Source organism: Platalea leucorodia (assembly GCF_965183815.1).
Source record: "Platalea leucorodia genome assembly, chromosome: 5".
Classification (NCBI taxonomy): domain Eukaryota; kingdom Metazoa; phylum Chordata; class Aves; order Pelecaniformes; family Threskiornithidae; genus Platalea; species Platalea leucorodia.
The window spans coordinates 80345658-80368299 of record NC_138827.1 but is presented as its reverse complement, the minus strand read 5'-3'; the positions used below and the strand labels follow the sequence as shown (position 1 = coordinate 80368299).

The window sequence follows — 22642 nt, the reverse complement described above, 5'->3', positions numbered from 1 at the left end:
ATAAGCCTGCACATACTAAAACCAGTATGGATTTCTAAAAGAAACCCTCTTTTTTTTTTAATAGATTAAAGAAACTTGCACTTCATTTCAGATTATATAAATTGGTAATTCTCTTACTGCTGCTAAGAAAAACATGACTGCAATACAGCTCTTTAAAGAACACACTGCTAAGTATCAAGCAGGAAAGCAGTGTGATATGGCTTTTAAAATTTAGATAGTTTAAAAAGAAAAGGATCTTTTGACTGACAGATTTCTAGTGTTAGCTCATCCCAAAGATAATTTCTACTTAAATTTCAGTGATTTGAAGCTTCCTCATTAGGGAGGCACCAACACACACTGTATCTCTGTACAACTGATGGAAAAATTAATAATGAATGCTTCATCTGACAAAATTTATCTGGTCAAATTTCTGGTCACAAACTGCCTGCCAGTAATTTGAATTTTTGTGACTTTTTTTTTAATGAATTGGCTAAATGATTTTTACAAATCTTTGAGGTCTGTGCACTGTTCAAAGAAAGTTCAGTGGTACTTTTTGATATGAAGTTTTGTTTGCAAAGGTTAGCTCTGTTACAGCTGCATCACCTGCAGCATCTGTAATTTTAGGCTCTGTTTCTAGACCTCCTGCATTTGGCATACTAATTTTTAACACTGGGGAGGGAAAAAGCTCAAGCTGTCAAATTTTGATCTGAATTCCAAAATGCATTAGTTCAGACAGGCCGAAGAGAGTGATAAGGAACAGGGAGAGTGTCTTTCCTGATTAGAGGAAACCAAAAGATCATGACTTACTTCTTAGCAAAGTATGGGCTGAGAAAGAATGTGATAGTCACTTCAAATATGTACAACAGAACAATACCAGGGATGGAGGAGAGCTACTGATGCTACTTATCCCAAAGGACAAAAATGGCATAAGAAATGGGCATAAACTGGGGAAAGACTATATTTGAACAGAAAATTAGAAGGTTTCCAAATATCAAAATTGTGAGGTTCAGTGAGTTTTAGGGACAAGAAACCGAATTAACCTTAAACTGGAGCTTGACTGGTGAAAGGGGACATATGATATGGTAGTCAAGGATAAGAAGGAAACAGACTTGAGTGACCAAGAAAGTCCCTTCTAGTCCTGCATCCCAACATTCTTACAACTGCAATTCTTAAAAACAGGTTTCCAGGCTGAATATTTATAATGAGACAGACAACATTCTGCCAGAGCATGTTTTCATTCTTAACTGATACTAAGCTCCTTCCAGGTGTATTCCAACAGCAAAACATTCAATGTGTTGAGAAATTTTAAATGTGGCTTCTTTAAAGTGCTTAAAAGAAAACTGAGTTCATCCATTTTCCCCAAATGAAGCATCTGAATCTCTGACTGAGTTCTTTCCAGAACCTGGCTCCAAACCTTTAGGCCAAGTACATTCCATGTGTCTAAATGAAGTCTGCCTGGAATGGCCCCAAACTTTGATTTCATGAGCAGCAGCCCACAGATCTGAAGCGTGCTTTTTGCCTGACAGAGGGATGGATTTGACAGTGTCAGGTCTTTTTTTTTCATCTCTCATTATTACTGCCCTACCTCTCATGCAGTTCCTGTTATCAGGAGAAAGCATCCACCCTGAAGGACAAGCACAGGAAAAAAAAAGTGGTCCAGATGAAGAAAGCAAGCAGAGGTGGCTACAGGGAGATGATGCACAAGAATTGATACCTGAAAAGACAAGAGAAAGTATTAGCAACTGTAACAATATAAGTGACTGGAAAGAATATTCAATCTCATTGCTACTGGTAATATCAACCCAGCAGTAAATCAGTTTTGCTATTTCCTTAAAATTGAAAAATTAAGTTATTGACAAGCACCACAAGCAATACAATACACTCGTAACAGGAAGTAATTTTTCATGTAAAACCAGTACCATTATCACAGTGGCCTTTTCAATTTTTTGGGGAAAAAAAAAAAAATCATAGAAAATCTTTCAAACTCCTTTTCAAACTTTTTTTAACTGCACCAGGAGGCCTGTGGGATTTTCAGTCTTTGATCATTATGACTCTTCTAGAAAGTGGTTTTAAATTATTTGCTGAAGCTTGGAGAAAACTAAAGAGATAAAATAGTTGCCTACATCTTGTTCAAAGGTAGTGGGAGTTCAATGCATAATTTCTTTAATATCACTTTTTAATATCACTTTCTTTAATAATCACTTTGAAACTGTCAGTCTACACTTGAAAAATGTAAAAAAGACAGTGAAGAAGATCTCTACTGACTGCTATTATTGCTATACACTAAAATTCAACCATTTAGATCACGTCCACAAACTTGCTGCTAAAGAGGATTTTTCAGGATGAGCCATCTTCCTAAGAAAATGAAAATCAGATTTTTGAGTATATCCTTAGAATAAGGCCTGCTGCAATTGCTAAGAGGCTTGGAAATGCCAGGAAATGACACAATTGTTCCTAATATAAAAACTAACAAGAACTGAAAACAAATTAACAAGATGACAATAAAACAATGGCATAAACTCAGCATTCAAACTGTAAGAAAATTATCCATCTCATCACTATAACAAATCTAAACTCTAGTTGGTGTAAAATCTAATGATTTACAAAAAAAGGAGAGTGGATGACAGTTTTAATACTGCATTTGGAATTTCAATCAGCAAATAATTATTTCTTCATTTGTAAACATTAGCATATTTTGCTATTTTACAAGTGCTTTATTCCCTTCTTCTCTGGCTGGCCACATAAAGTACAACAGAACAATTGTAAATGAAAAATCATAAAATGTACTAATTTAATACAATGAAGAAAAATAAACAATTTTCTCCACCAGTGGTAGAAAGTTTTTTAAACCTTAGATTGTAAAATAAAACCTCTTAAACCAGTACTACGATGTACGAATTAGTGGTACCCTCTGGTGACTGAACAATTTGCAGTAAGAGTGCTAAGTGGCTTTAGCTCTGAACATGATTGAGGAAGGTTTTGTTCCAAAACAAATATAGCACTGAAATTACTAGCGCCTTACTCAAATGCAAGCCTCTGCCCTCCCCGGTATGAAAGTTTTCAAGGAGAAAGAAAAAAAAAAAGTAAGCCATTGTAATATTTATTAATCAGAAACACTCCGTACATAAGAAATACAGCAGAAAATGGAAGACAATATTCATGTTAATATATTCCCACTCTTCGAGTCATGCCATGAAATGACATGAGAAGTCTGATTTAGAAGATAACTCTACCTAACAGAAAGAGAAAGAAAAAAAAAAAAAAAAAAATTCCTTCCTGCCCCCCCCAGCCTTTCAGCTGCAAAAGATCACCTGCATATGATCTCAGAGGGAATCCTGAATGCAATGAAGGGGTTTATTTACTATTATTATTTCATTCAGTAAAACAATGCAAAAGTGCTTTCAGAGAAGGCTGATGACAGTAATCTTGTCTAAAAGAAAAGAATGATATTATTAACATGCAAGGAACTGGGTCTAGTACGCCACAGAGACAAATTTTAAAAATTAAAATGCTTTCCAAAAATGCTCCCATTTTCTTATAAAAACATTCAAAACAAAGTGCAAGAAAATAGCATGTACTACTTCCCTATTATTCTTTTTGGCTAGTCATTATGCTTACATGCTGCCTAGGTTACTTTCCCTAAATGCCAGGTTGGACAGGCTGGTTCAGCAGTTGGACAGGCTGAAATGACCTTCAGTTGCAAGTCAATAGTATGAATTATTTGCTTGTTTTAACCTAGCCCATTTGCTGACAAGACTGATTCCAGGAGTGTCTATGCATGACATTACTGCATGTCTTATTTTTGTAATTACCAAAGTTGTTTTGCTGAACTTACCATTAGGTTGCTTTACAGGATGGACTGCCACAAGCCCCAAAGGCTGGTGAATGTTATAAATCATAACTGTCTGGTTTCCTCCATGCCATTTATTGGCCCGAATTACTCGATTAGTATAGCGGTCACTCCAGTACACAAAATCTTCAAAGACAGTTAAAGCATGTGGATGCTGCAATATCTAAAAGGCAAGGATGTTTACCAATTTAGTTCTGAAGATTTGTATATGTAAAGCTTGCAATGAAGTAACAACAGAGTTGAGCATAATTTAAAAAAAAAAAAAAAAAGAAAAAAAAAAAGAAAAAAGCAGCTGTGTCTCAAAAGATATTTTTCAGCAAAAGAATATGAAATATCACCTACTGCCTGAAACCAAAACATTAATCATGGGGGAAATATACATTTGTTTAAAATGAAAATGCTAAATAGACCCTGTGAGATGTACAGCATAAGGAATTAACAAAGCAGTCTAACTGTAGGGCAGAACACAGGGAACCAACAGATAAAGACCCAATTGTAGATTTTCAAGGGCACAAGAGGAAATGTCTAGTGAGAGTTATGGAGCTGTCAAGACCTTGCATCTCTGATAAGCTCCCCTATAATTTACCAGAGGTTTAAAAAAGGTGGCTTATATAAATTTTGGAAAACCAGGAGTGGGGCAAGAAAGATGGCACTGGCTCCTATTTCACAAGATTTGTCTCTCTAGCCAAAAATAAAAGCCCCAAGGTTCAATTCTTGAAAATATACCTGTGGTTATTTATACCAGCTTATGTGTACGAACAGAACATCTGAACTATTGTGCTTGTACAGGACAGTGCTACAAGCTGCCAGCAGCACTTCATTGGGAGATAGCCTCTAAGAGCTGTAAAGCTGTCACCTTTAGACTTCATGCATGTGGACAGAATGAAGGAGAATTATCTAAAGCACTAAGTCTACACTAAGCTCCAGGTTCTGTTGAAGATCTCCTGAGAGACTGTGAATAGGATATGCAATTCTTTTTCCAGCCATAGCAAGCAGCTACAATACTTCATGTCTGCTTCACCTAAGTATTTTGAAGAAAAATACATCCAAGTCTATGACAGTGCAAATACTTTTTTAAATACTATCAGTAAGGACATGGGAAAATAATTATTTCTTATTAATGTCTTACCAGATCACTTGCAACCACCTGTCGTCTGTTGTTTCCATTGTAATCACAAAAATCGATATAATCAAGATAAGCATCAGCAAAATAGAGAAGTTTATTTGGGTAATCAATGGAGAGTCCATTGGGCCAGTAGATTTTATTGTTAATAATCACTGTTCGCATTTTGCCATCCATGCTGGCTTTTTCAATTCGAGGGTTTTGGCCCCAGTCAGTCCAGAACATTACATGAGCACTGAAAAAAGTAACTTGTGGTTACCAATCTAAAAAAAACCTAGCTGCCTATTGAGAAATGTTACACAAAGACTCATTAGCCCAAAAAACAGAAACAACCATTTTAAGAGAAGTCCTACACAATGATACTGAAATTATTCATTTCAGCAATATACTTACTTATTACCGTAATTTCTGTTGTAAAAACTCTTCTAATACTTATACTGCTGTTTTCATTTGTTAATAATAGCAGCATATAGAAGCTACCGTTATCACTGTTGTCCAATGTTGATTATAATCTGATCCTCCAGTTGCTAAATAATAATTTGATATGGGTTTGTAATTTTATAGGCATGCATTGATAAAGTTAACAGTTCTATAAATGAAGAGCCCCACATGGCTGGCAGTAAATAGAGTTCAAGGCATTGAACGAGCTCAAAAAACAGTAGAAGTTTGTACATGAACAGTTCAAATCATAACATTCCATTTACGTCACTTGCTGTCTGAAACAGGAAGGTGCTTTTGTGATAACATTAATATGGTATAGATAATTATCTTAGACTTGGGGCTATGAAGGAATCTGTTCCTTGCCAGGTAGGCATATCACATTGTATTACACGTAAGTTTGTGATATACCACCACCTGATAACGATACGTCAGAATTTTGAATTAATAGTTCTTAACTAGGAAGCAAATGTAGGAAAATCTGTTTTACAGGGAAAAAAAAAAAAAACAAACATCTTGTTACAGTGAAACAGAGCAACAGGTTACAGATAATTACCATATGACTTTAAATATTAAATCAATCCTGCAAACACACTATTTTTAAAAAATGTCTTAAGTTTTCTCTTCCACTTGTCATTTACAATTACAATACAATTTGGGCATATCTCAAATTTGAATGTTGTTACATCATAAAATATGCATCTTTTCAAAACAAAACATAAAAAAAAAAATCTTACTCAATTCTCGGATCTAACACTAGTCCCCTTGGGTTTGTTATATTTTCACTAATCAGCACAGTCCTGTGGCTCCCATCCATTTTAGAGACTTCAATTGTTTCCAGAACAAAGTCTGTCCAGTAAAGATTGCGACCTACCCAGTCTACTGCTATACTTTCAGTCACGGTGACGCCACTGTCAAATACCTGTTTAATAACAAAAAAAAAAAAAAACAAAAAAAAAAAAAAAAAAAGGAGAGAGAGAGGGAGAGAGAGAACAAACTAGTTGATACTAAATTTTTACCCTTTCTATTTCTATAGATATGGAAAATAGGGAAACAAATCTCCAACATTTTCTAGGTCTCTTATGCAGAATGAGTCACAATGTACATAATCAAAGCGCTGACAAAGCATATACCCAAACACTCCTACTAACTTCAGTGGGTCTATTGAAGAAGTTAGCATCTACTAATATGAAAATCAACTTACAGCCTGATGTTAAAAAAGGGCTTCTTGAAAGCATTCGATTTTCTTTGTCAAAAAGCTATATGAAATGTTGGCTTAGTATCTACAAAGTTGTTTCACTCTGTGTTATCTCTCTTCTTACTATATTGGGATTTCCCTCTTCCCCTTTGTTAACTGGAGATAGAGTGTCTTCATTTTCTCTCCACAACGAAGAGACAAGAATAACTCAGTGAAACTTACTATTTTTCGGTCAGTCCCATTTTGATAAGCACTCCAAATTTTATCCTGTGTTGTATCAGACCAAAAGATACGATCTGTGATTGAATCAAAATCAATAGCCACAATATTCCTCCCATCCCGAACTAGAGAATAAATACTGTGTGACTGAGAGGTGATGTTGTCCACAACAATTTGGTTACGACTTGCCACGAGCAAAAGAAGATTCCCAGACTCTGTCAAAGGAAAAGAAATTAAAATAAACCAATAAGCTATTCAACAGTAATTCTGTAAGAAAAAGAAACACTGAGTAATTTGACGTGGCTTTATAGCATCAAAGCTATTGTATCTAGACATACATCTTGAAAGGACAAATTCAAATCAATTCTCAAGCCAAGATATTTTATCATATCCAGTCTGTCCATCCTGACTCCAGTCTCATATCTGGATCTCGGGTCCTCTTCCCCATCATCCAACCAGTTTGCTGCTGACATCCAACCCTCATTCCTCCATAAGCCACTCAGCTCCCAGTCCTGATTCAAACCCCAAAGTTCTTTGTACCACCAGTTACTCTACTCAGCCTGGCTCTTCCTCCTTTTTAGGCAGCCTGCTCTTTTTTCCCCCTTTAGACTGCATGGGGACCAGGGAGGAGAATAAACAGATTGCAGGCAAGCCATAGGCTGCTGTGGTTAGATTGCTGTGCAGCAGCTTACACTGATAAACTGCTGAAAAACAACTGAAGAGCAGCATAAAGACAGCAAACTATGAGAAACTCCCTACTGGTAAGGGCCAAACATATTTGCAGGTAAATTGCAAGTCTTCCACAACCTGAGTATACCCATAGAAGGGGAAACCTGTGGTGACAAATTCCACTGGGTATCTGACTCCTCTGTACTGTCAGTGTACTACATAAGAGAGAGAGAACCACAGACAGCTAGGCTGTGTCAGTGTTGTTTGCTCTTTAGAAATGAGCAAAGCATGGCATAGGCATTGGGTAAGTCTTGTGAAAGGCTGGGATTTAAACACTCCATGAGCATTGAACTTTATAAAGAGCAAATTTTAATCTATGCCTTACAGGTGCCTGGCCTTGCCTTTCTCCAGAATATTATTTTTGACCATTCCAGGGTTAAAAATTACAGTGTTAATTTAAATATATTATTTCAAGGAAATAATAGTTTCCAGTTAACCCCTCAGCTCACAGTTTTAATACTCAAGGTCATCTGCCATGAACAACTTTAAGTGGCTGTTTACATCAGCTCTTTTAGAAGACAACAATATGAAAACAGCAAAGCCGGACATTTTCCAGACACTGTTGTCGTTCTTTAGGTTGACATCAATGTTCCTCACCTGCTGCTTTACAAGTCTTCCCATTGGTTTCTAGAATGTATCCTTCATCACAGTAACACCTAAAAGACCCTCTCTCATTGTAACAATGCTGACTACAAAAGCCTGGAGGGTCACATTCGTTAATATCTTCACAGGTCTTGGAGTCATTTGCAAGCTGATATCCAATAGGACAGGTACACTGAGCTCCAAAGGGTCCTTGAATACATTCATGAGTGCAGCCGGCATTATTGTCAGAGCAGCTCTCCTGATCTGAAACGGGGTTGGGGAAGGAAATAAGCAAATAGTTAACAAAAGCTTCTTATGCTTAATTTAATACTTTGCAATTGCATTACTAGCCTAAGACTGCTGCTAAAACATGACCGCACAATCATCAGTCATGCAATGTGAGACTGGACTGAGGCCCTTATGCAAAATACAACACATACAATGCACATAAAGGCAGGTAACAACATAGTATGTACTACCGAATCCCATTAAATGAATGCTAAACAGAGGGCTGTCTAAGCACTTATAAAAATTTTTCAAAACTAGAAATATACAAAAATTTACTGTACCACTCCAAACCTAAAATTGTATTAATAAACAATAATTTAGAATCATTTATAATCATACCTGGCTGGGGTTCATCTGAGAATGTGCATTGATTAAAGAGAAGGAGGAGGAAAGAAGGAAAGAAAGAAAAAGGTTATGCTTAAATCAATTAATAATCAACATAAATACAAGTTCTGGCTACACGCGAGGTTTTAGATTTTTTTCATGATTTTTGAAGTTAGGAATTTGGAAGAAAATATTAAGGACTGAATCACATTTCATCTGAACTTAAAGCATACCATGCTTTAGTGAGCGTGTTCAGGAACACAAAGTTCATTCCCATATTGCTATATAAAAACCTATATTGAAGTCAGCGGAATTCACATTTGAATTCAGAGCACATGATTGAACATAGCTAATGAATTCATCAGTCATCATCGTAGTCTCCTTTCACCGCAAGCAAGTTCCACTTAGTAACATGAGTTTTAATTTCAGCATGCTTACAATTTCTGCTAGAAATGTTGCTGCACTAAATACAGCATGCTGAATATTCCATTTCTTTCCAAAGCCGTAGCACATAGTAGGCTATAGTAGATGCTTGAACAGTAACTTACTGCACAACGGGGATTCATCGGCTCCGTTGGGACAATCAGCATAATTATCACAGACTTTGCTCAGATTCACACAGATGCTGTGACCTGGGCATTGCCACTGCCAGCTGGGGCACCGGAAGGGTTGAGTAGGACAATCTCTCTCATCACTCATATCCCTGCAGTCATTATCACCATCACAGATCCATGCTCGATAGACACAGTTGCCATTATCACAGCGGAAAAGAGATGGAGGACAGGTCCTGGCAGGACATCTATGATGTTCATCTGAGCCATCTGCACAGTCAAGATGGCCATCACATTCCCAGTTAGCAGGAATACAATTGCCATCTGATTGACATTGGAATTCATTCTGGTGGCACATCCCTGGTGGTCTTGTAGCTAAAACAGTGACAGTCAACAGGTCAGAAGCTGTTTCAGTTTTAGACAGAAGCAAAATCACTATGTTCAGTTCATCTCTTGCATAAGTAGTTACAATACTATTAAGAACTGTGCTGCTTTTAGATCAGGCCATAGAATCACCATTAGTCAATCTACATGACATTTCAGAATGTGACCAATTTAACTCCTACTTTATAATATGGTGAACAAGGCAGTTCAACTATTGTTATATTTTGAGCAAGCACATATTGATATCTACGTATATTGATATCTACGTACATGCCCAAAGCAATATGAAATTACTTGCTGAAACTAGTTTTCACCACCCTGCATTGCAACATTTCAACTAATTTAAATGTAAAAAATTACTCAAGGAAAAGTTTCAGTCTAACTCTCATGGATACAAAGTTTTCAGTTTTCTAGATAAATAGACTTCTTAATTTTACTTTTAAATCCTGAGACTGAGGTGCCAAGTAAAACAAAACATTAGAGCCAAAAGGAATGCAAACTCTACTCTGCCAGAAAAATCTACTCTTGAGCTGGAACCTACTGTGTTTGAAATTTCTGCTCAGAAAAACGATTTATAGAAAAGTTTCCCTAAACAGAATTTTGAGGTTTTAAGGATAGTAGTGCCAATTATTTGACATCGCAGATAAAGGAAATTTTCAGAAGCATCACCTAATAACAGAAGCCTTTCTTTCAGCATCAATATACTTACGGCAATCAGTCTCATCTGAGTGATCATTACAGTCAAAAACACCATCGCACTGGTAGTAAGTGCTGATACACTGGTCTCCACTTAGACATTTAAACTCCGTGGCACTGCAGTTATATACTACAAAATAGAAAAATATTGATGTTATTTATTTATTTTACAGAGCTAGACTGCACCCAATTTTTCTACAGGTGCCCAAGTCAGATATGATATCAGGAGTCCAAGTTCCACTGAAGACCATGATTTCCCTGGGACACAGAAAATGCAGTCACCTTGGAATCTACAGAAAACGGAGGAAACAGATTTCAGCCCTCTGCAACCAGCCTAGAGATCAAAGGGCCTACTAAAATGCTAAAACAAGCATCACAAACAGGGTTAATTATGGATAGGTTTATTATGCATTCTGCTATCTTGGAGCTGGAAATATGAGGTCACCAAAGACCCTTCAGGGGGCAAGAGTGAGGAAACAATAAAGAGGCGTTCAACAGAAAGTTACACTTACTGCAGTCACGCTCATCAGCACCATCTATACAGTCTTTGTCTCCATCACAGACATAGAATGGGTCAATGCAGCGATGGTCCGGACACTGAAATTGCCTGGGTTCACAAGTACCTGTGAAAGCTATTAAGAATGACAATAAATGCAGGTTTGTTTCTTTTCTCTCTTCTGAAATCAGCATAATACTGAGACAGTAGAAAGACACATCACTAACTTGCAGCATGTAAGGCAGCAACTAGTAATCATATAAATTACAAGCACTAATACATTAGTATCGGCTAATTGTTTATTCATATGTAGGCTTGGACTCACGCGAAACAAACAGAAGATTCCACTCAGTGGTAAATAACACTAAAGAAAGTATATGGAAAAACTACTGTCTTCTGGCAAAAACTTCCAGACTACATTAGCTGACCATTAGTCATTACTGAGGTCACTCATTAAATAAGTTCTTAGAACATCTAAGTTTTAGCTGCTTTTTTGCTGTAAATTGCAGTGGATGACATTATGCAGCACCATAACTATCACAGTTGCCCCTTTTAATATTTTAATTATTTTTCTGCATTCTACTTGGCTTTGGTAGTTCAAATTAGATGAGTTTTCCACACCTTATGGACTGCAAAATATTAGTCTAACTTAGATATTAGTTCTTTCTTCCTAATTTCATTTATCATGCTTACACCAACATATCCATGTAGATATACACAGTTGTTTGAAAAACAACAGGCAGGTTTGATACTCACTGCAGTTTTTTTCATCTGACCCATCACCACAGTCATTATCAGTATCACATAGCCAGATCCTAGGAATACATCTTCTATTATCACAGGTGAACAGGGTTACAGGGCATGAAGTGGGCCCTTGTGTAGGACAATGCAATTCATCACTGCCATCAAAACAGTCGTTATGTTTATCACAACGCCAACGACCTGGAATACACTGTCCACTGGCACAGGTAAAAGCTGATGAAGCACAAGTATTGTCTAAATAAAAAACAAAACAAGAGGACACTGTCATAAAGATCTCCAAAACTTGTCTGTCCTGCCTGAGTATTCAGTACATTTAGTATACTTACAGTGTCTAAAATATGCATCAAATTCTAAAATGCACATATTCCTTAAAATGAAAGTGTCTGTCATGCCAACATGCTGCAGAACTGAACAGAATACTTAGAGGCTTTTTTAAACTGCAAGAATCAATAAAAAGCTAAATTGTTAAGCACTTCAAAACAATCTAAAGAATGAGAAAAATAACTTCTTCAAGTAGCCATTTGCTTTACACTTACCTTTTCCCCAAAAGGCATTCTAGTTATTCTAAAGTAACCCAGTAGTAAGAAAGAGACTTTAGTCATACTAGTTAGTCCTATGCATTAAGGAGCCCATTTTATTAATACGTCCTCTTTTCTTGTTTGTGATTTAAAACAAAGAATTAACTCTGAACAAAGAAGCACCAAATATGTCATAAAAGCCTCTCTTCAATATCTTATCAACTATAATTATCCCACTGTTCTCTCGATTTGCTTGATCAACAAAATATTTTGTGTGAGACACTTTATAGTAAAACCAGGAAATGAACCAATGTGCTTTTAATCCACTTCACTGTAAAAATCCAGATGTAACAAATAGCTCAGAAGTTCCCAAATATAATGAAAACCATAAAATTTCTATCCAGATGTTAAATGAAATAAAAGGTGCTGCTCTAATCTTAGAGGAAGGTTAGACAATGCATATGGTTTTGTTATTTTTCTTACAGTGCTATTTTTTAAATGTCTTCATCTTTACTAAGATGGTTTGTCCCTCCCCATGCATCACAATAAGACAAGTGATATTCCAATGTCTTTCAAAATGTACAAAAAAACTAAGAATAAAGACAACTTTTTTCTTTAGAAGATAAATTTTTGTTATCCTGTAAATTGAATTTTGAAAACTAGTGAGATATGAATATTTTCATGCATTCATTAGGTGGCCAGTGTTGAATCTCATATTCCCATGAATTATCCAAATAATTTCCAAAGTAACTGATCTCCCAGGTAGATTTCAGGATTTATTGGGGTTTATTCCAACAAAATCAGACTGACCCATCAAACTTTCTGAACAACAAACAACAAAGACTAACTGTAAATTACAGGGATTACTTACTTAAAGAACCACAGTTTTGTTCATCACTGTTATCATGGCAATCATCAACACCATCACACTGATAGTACCGAGACACACATCTTCCATTACCACAGGAAAATGAGTAGGAGCCACACTGCAAAGTGGGTGGCTCATTGGATGGATCTTCAACACATGTTAGCTGATTTGAAGCCAGCTTCATGCCATAAGGACAACCACAAACTCTCTGAAAATTTGGTACTGGGAAGCAGAAATGGCTGCAGTCTCCATTGGGATTTGTTCCTCTATTGCAGTAGTTAGAGCCTTAAAAAGTGATAGAGAAGATCAATGTACACACTACTGATAAAAGCTTGGGAACTATTAAAAGTGCATAGTAACTGTAAAAGAATGTTTTACAATAAAAAGATGCTATAGCAAATCCTGGTTTTGCATACGCTGCAGAACAGGGTCAAGTTCACTGACAGGAACAGTAGCAGTGAGTCATCAAGTCCCACACTCCATGTACTCTTCATTGACACAAATGCTTACGGAAGCCAAGAACACACTATTAAATTTCATCCAATTTTCAGCAACTGTCTGGAAACAAGTATACTACCACAAATGAGGACCTTTGAGCAAAGCTGGGAGACCTGATCCGATCTTTGGGACACCAAATAGGTGGTGAGCCTTAGAACACAGTTTGATCATATGTTTGATAAGTGCATTGAGTGTTTTACTAAATTAACTACAATACCAAATCCTTGTTTTAGATCATAGAATTGCATGGAATTCAGCAGTGAAAAGAAGAAAAAAATTAGAGACTTATGCACAGTGATTATGTTAAGAATAGTGGTTTGATTAATAAACGTTTATCCAATTCCTCAAAATGAATAGTTCAGTATAACTAAAACTTCTACCAGAAAAAGAGAAATACAAGGTTGTAATTGGTGATACAATTATACAAAATACAATGGAATCATAATTTCATTTTACAAGGTTATTAAATAAAGTAACAAAAGTGGTGGAGGAAAACAGCACACAGTCACAAAGCAGTGAAATATACAACATGTGATTGCAAGTGCCTGTGCTGCCTCCCCTGCATGTCAGTTAGGATTCAGTAAAGCCATTTCTAAAATTGAGAGTGGAAACCTGCTGTCCTGATATTTTGTCCCTTATTCCCTACTTCATGTCTTTCATTTGTACAAGAAAAGAGCTCACCTATTTGGGAATGAGCATCGTATGCTTTAACATGCATAATGTTACTAATGCCCCTCCTAATAATAGTCATCTCTCCTCCATCAGACTTCCTCACTCGAACGATTCCACCAAGTCTCCAATCGGTGAAATAGGCATAACCTGTTTTGAAAGACATTTAACATATAACAATTCCAGAGCAATATAACATAAAAGATCAAGCATCGTGAGAAAAAACTGCAAGGCTTTTCATGTAAATTTAATAATTTTCCATAACTGTTTCATGAAAAAGGCAAAAGGGCTTTTACCACTAATGTAGTCAAAGCGAGTCCTTCAGTCATAGGCAGACATAACTTAGAAAAACAAGCCCTCTCAGATTTCACTTCAATTGAGATATAACAGACTTAACTGACATTTCAAATTCCAAGACACTTTTAAAATCATTCATTAAGACAACTTTCCAGAAAATTTTAGCATATTTTTGAAGATATTTTTACACAAAATCAAAAGGAGTTAGATGCTGACATCTTTCTTCACACACAACATAAATTCAGTGGTAAATTCTACATACAATTAATAAAACCCTGAAATTGCTGATCATCTCCAGGGAGGTGATTTACCTTGTCTGTCCAACATCAGTAGCCCACCTTGGAAGCTATAATTAGTACAGCATATCTGCCTCGTTGCACTAAGAGTTACCTGGTCTGCCTCAAATTATTTAAACACAAATACACATAAAAACAGTCTTAAAAACAAGCAGGAAGTACTAAATATATATTTCTAATAGAAACTTTCAACAGTGCTTTTTATAGGAAAAGCAGTATTACAAAGGCCATGTTATTTTATGTCACGTACTCACAGATCATCATATGAAAAAAAAAATCTGTGATAATAATAGATAACATTTTTCAATGCCAGACTTACCTCCAAAAATAGTAAGGCCAAATGGGTGGGTCATCTGAGTAATACGTTCAAGAGTCCGTCTGTCCAGCCCATCAAAGGTGCTGTGCTCAATTTTATCAAAAAAGGCATCTACCCAGTACAGCCTTAGAGAACTAGAAATAATGAAAATGTCATATCTCTTCAAATGACATTATGTCCATTAGGAAGCACTAAGATTTTCTCAAATAATAATCTTAAACCTGACAAGAGGCTATTGGGGGGTGCGGGGAGGGATTCTGAGAAAATCTTACATTTTACAGGCTTTTCAACAAAATGAAAAATAAGGTCTTCAATACAAAAGTGCCAGTGCACATAATCTGACACAATTCCTTTTATTTTTAATCCTTAACAATTTAAAGGAAGAAACACATTCGCTCAAAAAGCTTCTTTGTCTTCTGTGTTGTCCTTACCTCCAGTCAATGGCTAGACCATTAGGCCAGCCTAGCGTTGTATTCACAATTGGCAAGGCATGGGATCCATCACTCCAGGCCCTCATGATTTTTGCAGGACGGAACCAATCTGTCCAGAATATATACCTGAAAGAACACGTCAGAAGACACAAACACAATGATATAACGTAATTAAACAGAGCAAATGTTTGAACAGTATTAACATTGTTCTTTGTACCACATCTTTACATACCTTAAAAAAAAACAATACAATTTTATGTTGACCCTCTCCCTCTCCTCAATTGGTAGTGGTACCAAGAATTAATATTTATCCTGTGTACAACAACTTCCAAAAATCTTCAGAAGAGGGAGGAAGAATCAAGCAAAAATGTATTTTCAGGTAATACTTACAAGTAAACATGAACATTACAAAGAATTTTCTCCTGATCTTTTTAACTTATGCCTACAGTCCAAGAGTTGAAATTAGTGTTAAATAACTTTACAAAGCAGCGAACAAAAAAGGTTGGGATATCCAAGGATCCAAGTTCAACACTATTCTTATGAGATTACTTCCAAAATAGTATATTTGGTTACTAAACATGAAAATGCAATATCCAAGGATTAAGAAATTCAGTAGTATGGCAGTAGGAAGCTGAACTATGCTGGGAAAGAAACGCTGTTTTGGCATGGCCAAATAACAGAGTACTGAATTTGACGTTAAGCATTTCCATCAAAGAAAAGCAGGGCTTCATTTCATGTACACAGAATCATATTGTAAGGTCTGCATCAAATACAGCCAGTAGAATCTAATATGTTTCAAATAAAGAAATTCAGATAGAAAAAAATAAAGGAGCCAAGGTTAGCATTCTGGAAACTGAAAATATATTAAAAATAATTCGGAAAACTTTATCTTTCAACTATGAGAAATAGCTTTCTAATCTGAGTGATACGAAGAAACAAAGTTCTTTTGCCTGTTTATCAACACACAGGAGTAAAAGAATTCTCTTTTAAAGAGAATTCTTTTGAGTGCTTCTTTCATGTGGTACCTGCATCACCTTGCCCTTTCCTCTGGGTGCCGAATTCTAGGCCAGAATAAACCAAACAAAATAAAGACAAGAGAACTGAAAAGAGATGGTGTTTTGGAAAAGAACACAAATAAAAACCAGAAATCCAGAATGAGACGTAAATCTAACCTCATCAATTCTGCTTAAACCACAAATTTGTTCATATAGTTTCAAGTGAGAATCAAAGCTAAACTTACCCAATCACAGGATGAACCACTATTGATCGAGGATTATTTAAATTCTGAACGATAGCTCTCCTAGATTTATCTGCCAGCCTCATCACACTAATGCTCCTGTATCGAGGGTCTGTCCAGTATAGATTCTTTGAGATCCAATCAAAGGCCAAATCTTCAACACTTTCCACTCTATTAGCTGTCAGGATTTCTCTTCCTAGAATTTATAACACACATAATGATTGTAAATGTTTAGGCACAGAGGAAATAACATGAACGCAGTATCCTGTTCACAAAACTAGTGGTTTCCTTGGTAAAAATGCTGCCTCTGTGCTAGTTAATATAAAGACAAATAACCAAGGGGGGGGCGCGGGGGGGCAGCATGCTCTTTGCTCCAGGCAAAGGAGGTATATGTTCATGAGCACAAACCCAAAAGAGGAGAAATAAAGACTAGCCAAAGACAAGAGAAAAACCTGTCACTAAGTTTACACTGAGAGGAGCTTTATGAATAAAGGTCAGTAAGGTCATCTTGCTCAACAGCCAGACCTTACCTACTCTTTGCGTAGTAATGGTAGTAATGGACAGCTGCAGTCTACCATTACTCTGACCCAAGGCAGCAAGCAAGCTCAGAAGACTGTATGGTGACTTAATATTTTTGATCATTATTATAAATTGGAGAGAAACATTCTTCACACTACCACAAATAGGACTTCCAAAAATTTCACAACAATAATGTTCTTTTTCTGTATTACAGTATCATAACAAACATCCTGCTCTCCAGATAGGGAAATTAAAAAGAGAAACTCAGTTTCATCATACTACTGAAAGGCATACTAGTCTGCATAAACAGACTGGTGATGACAAATGCTAGTTGTGAGAAGTGCTACAAATAGTTCATTCCCAAACACATTCAGCAAGTTTGTCAAAGAACAGGAGACTTCAACATTCTTAATATGAGTTGAACAAACATTTCTGACAAACATTTTCCAGATTACTGGGGTGACACTGAGATTTATCTGTATATCTCACAATGTGACTTTTTGTGCTTCTTTTTTGAAATATATATTCTATTCTCCTTACCACAATTACTCTACAATTCCTAAGAATGATTCTCACCTGAACCATCCGTTTTCTGTTTATAGATCATGTCTTTACTTGTGTCTGAAAAAAAAATGGTGTCATCCTGAGCATAGAAGTCAATTCCAACAAAGTATGAAGGGCTCCCTGTTACAGGTATGATCACATCTTCCTGGGTGGAGAGATTGAATGGGATCCCCCGCACTGCCAGCTGGGATGAAAACAGCAGGAACTGCTGCACAGCTGCAAAAGAAAAGATCAGACACATTCTTCACTTATTCACAAGGTGAGACAATTGCGCACTAATTAATTGTAAAGCTTTATTCTCCTTTGGCAACACTAATAGCCTGGAAATAGAAAAAAGAAGAATGAGAAAACGGGAATTTAAATATACACAGACCTAAAAACTGAAGAAGAAAAACAAAACCCAACCCAGAATATCAGGTGATGTGGTCAGGTATTCCTCTTGCATTGTTATTGTGGTCCTAATACACCTTTATAGAAAACATTATCCCTATGGAAGCAGAAATCATCTTATACGTTCACCTCTTTGCAATCATCTACAAAAAAAATAACTCACAGGCTTTGTGGAGCCATCATATAACCAGACCATATCTGAGCTAGCCAGGTAAATGTATGGTCAAATAGTAAAACTATAGACAACATCTCTGCTTAATTTGCCAATAGATACACATGGTAAACCTCCCATCAGTGACAACTCTGCACTCAAACAGGAAGCAGCAGATTGCTGATGGAAGTCCACAGCTCCAAAATTGAATCTCTTGTTCTTGCCATATGTGTTCAAAGGGAGAATACCAACCTAATCTGCACATTACTGCACAGGAAAGCAGGCTTATGTGTTCAAAATAATGCAAAATCTGCATATTAGCAAGCACCAATGCTTGCTTTCAGGATTAAGACCTTAATCATACAGCTGTCTACACACATATTCCATATCTAACTCTTAAAATGCTCATAAAAGGTGGTGAGTTTAAGTTGTGGCTTGAAATGAACATCAGCAGAAATTATTACATTTAAAGCTGCCAGCAAGAGTTGTGATGGAAAAACATGAAGTCCTTGGCATACTGAACCCACAAAGCTATTGAAGAGAGGAAGGATGGTCTAGAAATAACTCTAGAACTAATGGAATAGTGTTATTTCCATCAATCGTAAGGCATTTTCTTACCAACACAATGTCGTCCGTCTGCATGTAGATCAAAGCCGAGTACACATCTACAGCGATAACCTAGTCCATCGTTATCTGTTTTGTGGCTAAGAACACAGATCTGTTCACATCCCCCATTATTACTTCCACAAGGATTTCTTACTGCAAAGTAATACAGATAGGATTATAACTTCATGTATTAACCTAATGGCATCATTACCTTGATTTTTCAGGATTTTTTTTTCAACATCCACAATAAATCATGTGGACTCTGTGGGCATTACATCACATGGAAATCATACACCACCAGTTCTGCCCTGGAATACACCAAAATCACATCAGAGCTAACTGGCATTCAAGGTACTCAGCTCTGTACAGAGATACTCAGCACAGGGCATTGAGGCCATAATCTGGGCTACAGTTTTCTGCATATAGATCTGCTTCAGAGTTATATCGCACAGAATTCATTCACACTGGTAGCCTTTTCCAACTTCACCTTCATTGCAGTGTTGAGGAAAAAAAGTCCCAAACACCAAAACTGCTCACAAGCACAAGTTTGACTCTTCCAAATAGCGATACATTTAATAAGCCGCCCCACTCTTAAATGTTGCATTTGACAGTTCATTAGCTACAGGAGCTGGATGAAACCCCTATGTGGTAAAAACCAGTCCAGTTTTACAATACAAATTTATATATGGTAATTATTAGTTCTTTACAGCAAAATAACAGTCTCATAATTTTTACCAACTTTTGGTAAGCTAGTTCCTAAACCTTCCTTAATAATCTATTTACTGTCTTACCATATGGCTGCCTGGCAGCATGGTAAACTGTCACTCCGTAAGGTCTCAGTGAAGACTGGTAGATCACTTGAGGGTTAGATTCTGAAAACTTGTTAGCTTTCACCACTGCCATTTTGGTCCAATCAGTGAAATAAACACTGTGTTCAAATAAAGTGATTCCATATGGATGAGGAATCAGTGAGCCTCCATGAGCTATTGTTCTCCTGTTATAAAGACGGTTTTAAGATTATTTACAAAATATTATCCAGAAAATAATTTTATTAACAGAGGAAAGGATACAGGATTATTAATTCATTCACTGGCTTTTGCTTCTACATAGAAGCTGCCAAAGTACAAATGAAAAAGACCAAATGAACTGAAGAGATGAAGTTAAACATACAGGGTACACAAACATAAAAGATACAGCAGTGAAAACAGAGCAACCAAAAGTGTTAGCAATTTCCAAGAAAACACAGTGAGTAAAGATGACAACTCAAAAATGTAGGAAAATATTCATAATTACTTAGAGAATATCAGAGAAAGAGGCCAAACAGAGGAAACAGAAGACATCTGTAGCAATATGAAATATTCAAGAAACCTCCAATATAAAAAATGTATGGCTGCAACAGCCACTGGCCAAAAATAAAATCCTATGTATGCATTTTAAAAAACAAAACAAAACAAAACAAAAACAACCAAAAAAAAAAAAAAACCAAAAAAACCAACCACAACAGAAAACCCCCAACTTTCTTTGACTTGAACTAATCACCCATACAAAATGAAAGAAAACCAAATGCTAGTAAATTGTATCTATTCTATGCAAGATATTGTGACAATATTTTTCTGGATAAATATTAGGAGATAAAGAGAGACATTTAAGTCCTCATACAATACATAACAATAACACTACAATATTATTTCCATGGAGTCATGAAGGAAGGTCTACAAAATCAGATTAGTTCTACAGCTCTACTCTAACAGTTTCCTGGGTGATTTAGGTTCATGGTGTAGGCATGCAAGATGCGACACAAGTGGACAGTAAGCTGTATTTTAACATTCTTTGCAGACTATGGTATTGCCTCTTGCCCACTTGCACAACATCTACAAGATTTTTGGTGTTGCTGTGAGTGATAAGTTTTTATCTCCAAAAACCAGAGATTTTACTAAACACATTCTTGTCTTAGTAAACCCTGATAACGGAGCAAAGATACCACATTATTTTTATAATTTTGTAAGGGAAAAAATACATTGAGCAATAAACTTCTCAAATGAGCAGAGGACTGTTTTTCAAGTCCATATGTAGGAGGTATGCTAAACGGGACAATTTTTTTCTTGTGCTTGAGTAACAGAGACTAATCAGAGATGCAGAGATAAGCAGGCTTCTAAACACTATACTATAAGACACAGTCCCATAAAAACTCAAGGACTCCTTCCTTGTGTGCTGTGATATAGTTTCCCCAGCATCACAACAGGGTGCGTTATGGCTTAATTTCTGACAGCAAAGATTTATAAAATTTAAGAAGAGCACTTAATACCCATTACACAGAGTGATGCTTTGGAGTGGAATATTTCAAATAAATTCATTCATGAAAAAGATGCAAAGAAATGATGATGGAAGACAATGTATATAATTCAAAAATAATAAAAAGCAAATGCTATAAAAATGTGTACTGTAGTGGTGGACTATAAAAAAGTACGTTGTAAAAGAAGTGCAATAGGTATTCAAGGTAGAAAAAGGACATAGAATGATGGAGGAATTAAGGATTGTCTAGAAGTAGCATGACACCATAGATATCAAGGTGCATCACATTCATTATGTTGTAATTTTCATCCTTTGTGTATCTCATTTTGTTAGACAAAGCTTTCTTTGAACTAGATACAGAAATAATCAGTGTATCTGCAATCTCCAAGGAATAATATTTCTCCTACCTTTGAAGCCCATCATAAGTTACAGTCTCAATGTAATCAAACCGGCTGTCAACCCAGTAAAGTCTCTTTGATACAATATCCAGAGTTATTCCAGCAGGCCAGCCTAGTTTTGTTTTTATCAAATCCTGACGGTTTGTGCCATCCATGAAGGCCCTTTCCACTTTAGGATCCCCAGACAGACTATCCCAGTCTGAGAAAAATAAATAACTACAAAGGAGAAAAAAAAAAAGAAAAAAAAAAAAAACCAAGAAAGTCCCATGTTTCCTTGAGATTTTACCAAAAAACCCAACATTTTACATGGAATTTAAAACCAGCACCCTTTCAGGACAGAGCTTGATTCTCAACTGGCATACTATGAAAACACACTTTGTAACTCCTGCCCAAGAAGTAAGTTAGTTCTTTTATAGAACTAACCTAGAAAGAAACATGCTTTCACCCAGAAGACCTCGGAAATACTGAGTTTCCTTAGTAAAATACAGACTTAAGTGTACTGCCAGAAATAAAACAGTGACAAATAGATGCATCATGAAAGCAGCATCCATCACTACAAGTTGCATGAAATTCCTCTTCCCATTCTCTGAGGATCCACGTTTTCACGGCTCACATACATTTTTGAAGCCTGTTGGGTTGGGAGACACTAGCTTCCGTGGAATCACTCCACCACTTTATTTCAGATAGTAGGAGGTCTGCAGATGGTATCACAACAGAAATCTTTCAGGATAACTTCTATTCTTCTGCAGGGCAATTCCACAGTTCCCCTGTTTTCAGAGCTGCTCATGCACGTACAACTAGCCATAAAACAGGTTCCGCACACTGGGAATAAAAGCAGTGCACAGGCCTCCCATAACAATTCAAGGTGTAGAATAGATTAGGATAGAATGTAAATGTTTAAAACATTTTATATCTGATTCTAAAATGACCACCCTAGCTATTTCTTAGTTCTCCTCCTTTTGCATGGGAATAA

The 22642-nt window shown here is 36.3% G+C and overlaps 1 protein-coding gene across 1 annotated transcript in view; it reads right to left on the bottom strand.

Annotated features, from left to right (window-relative positions):
- LRP2 (LDL receptor related protein 2) overlaps positions 1-22642 on the bottom strand; it is a gene marked incomplete at both ends in the record, with an annotated part of 130997 nt that overhangs the window by 64401 nt on the left and 43954 nt on the right. Inside the window, 19 exon segments of the mRNA XM_082311876.1 lie at positions 1565-1693; positions 3815-3992; positions 4959-5187; positions 6128-6312; positions 6811-7022; positions 8134-8382; positions 9279-9656; positions 10375-10491; positions 10874-10993; positions 11614-11853; positions 13009-13290; positions 14185-14322; positions 15085-15215; positions 15513-15638; positions 16753-16945; positions 17845-18048; positions 18992-19132; positions 19771-19973; positions 21679-21885. Of these exon segments, the coding sequence (XP_082168002.1) occupies positions 1565-1693; positions 3815-3992; positions 4959-5187; positions 6128-6312; positions 6811-7022; positions 8134-8382; positions 9279-9656; positions 10375-10491; positions 10874-10993; positions 11614-11853; positions 13009-13290; positions 14185-14322; positions 15085-15215; positions 15513-15638; positions 16753-16945; positions 17845-18048; positions 18992-19132; positions 19771-19973; positions 21679-21885 (3662 nt within the window).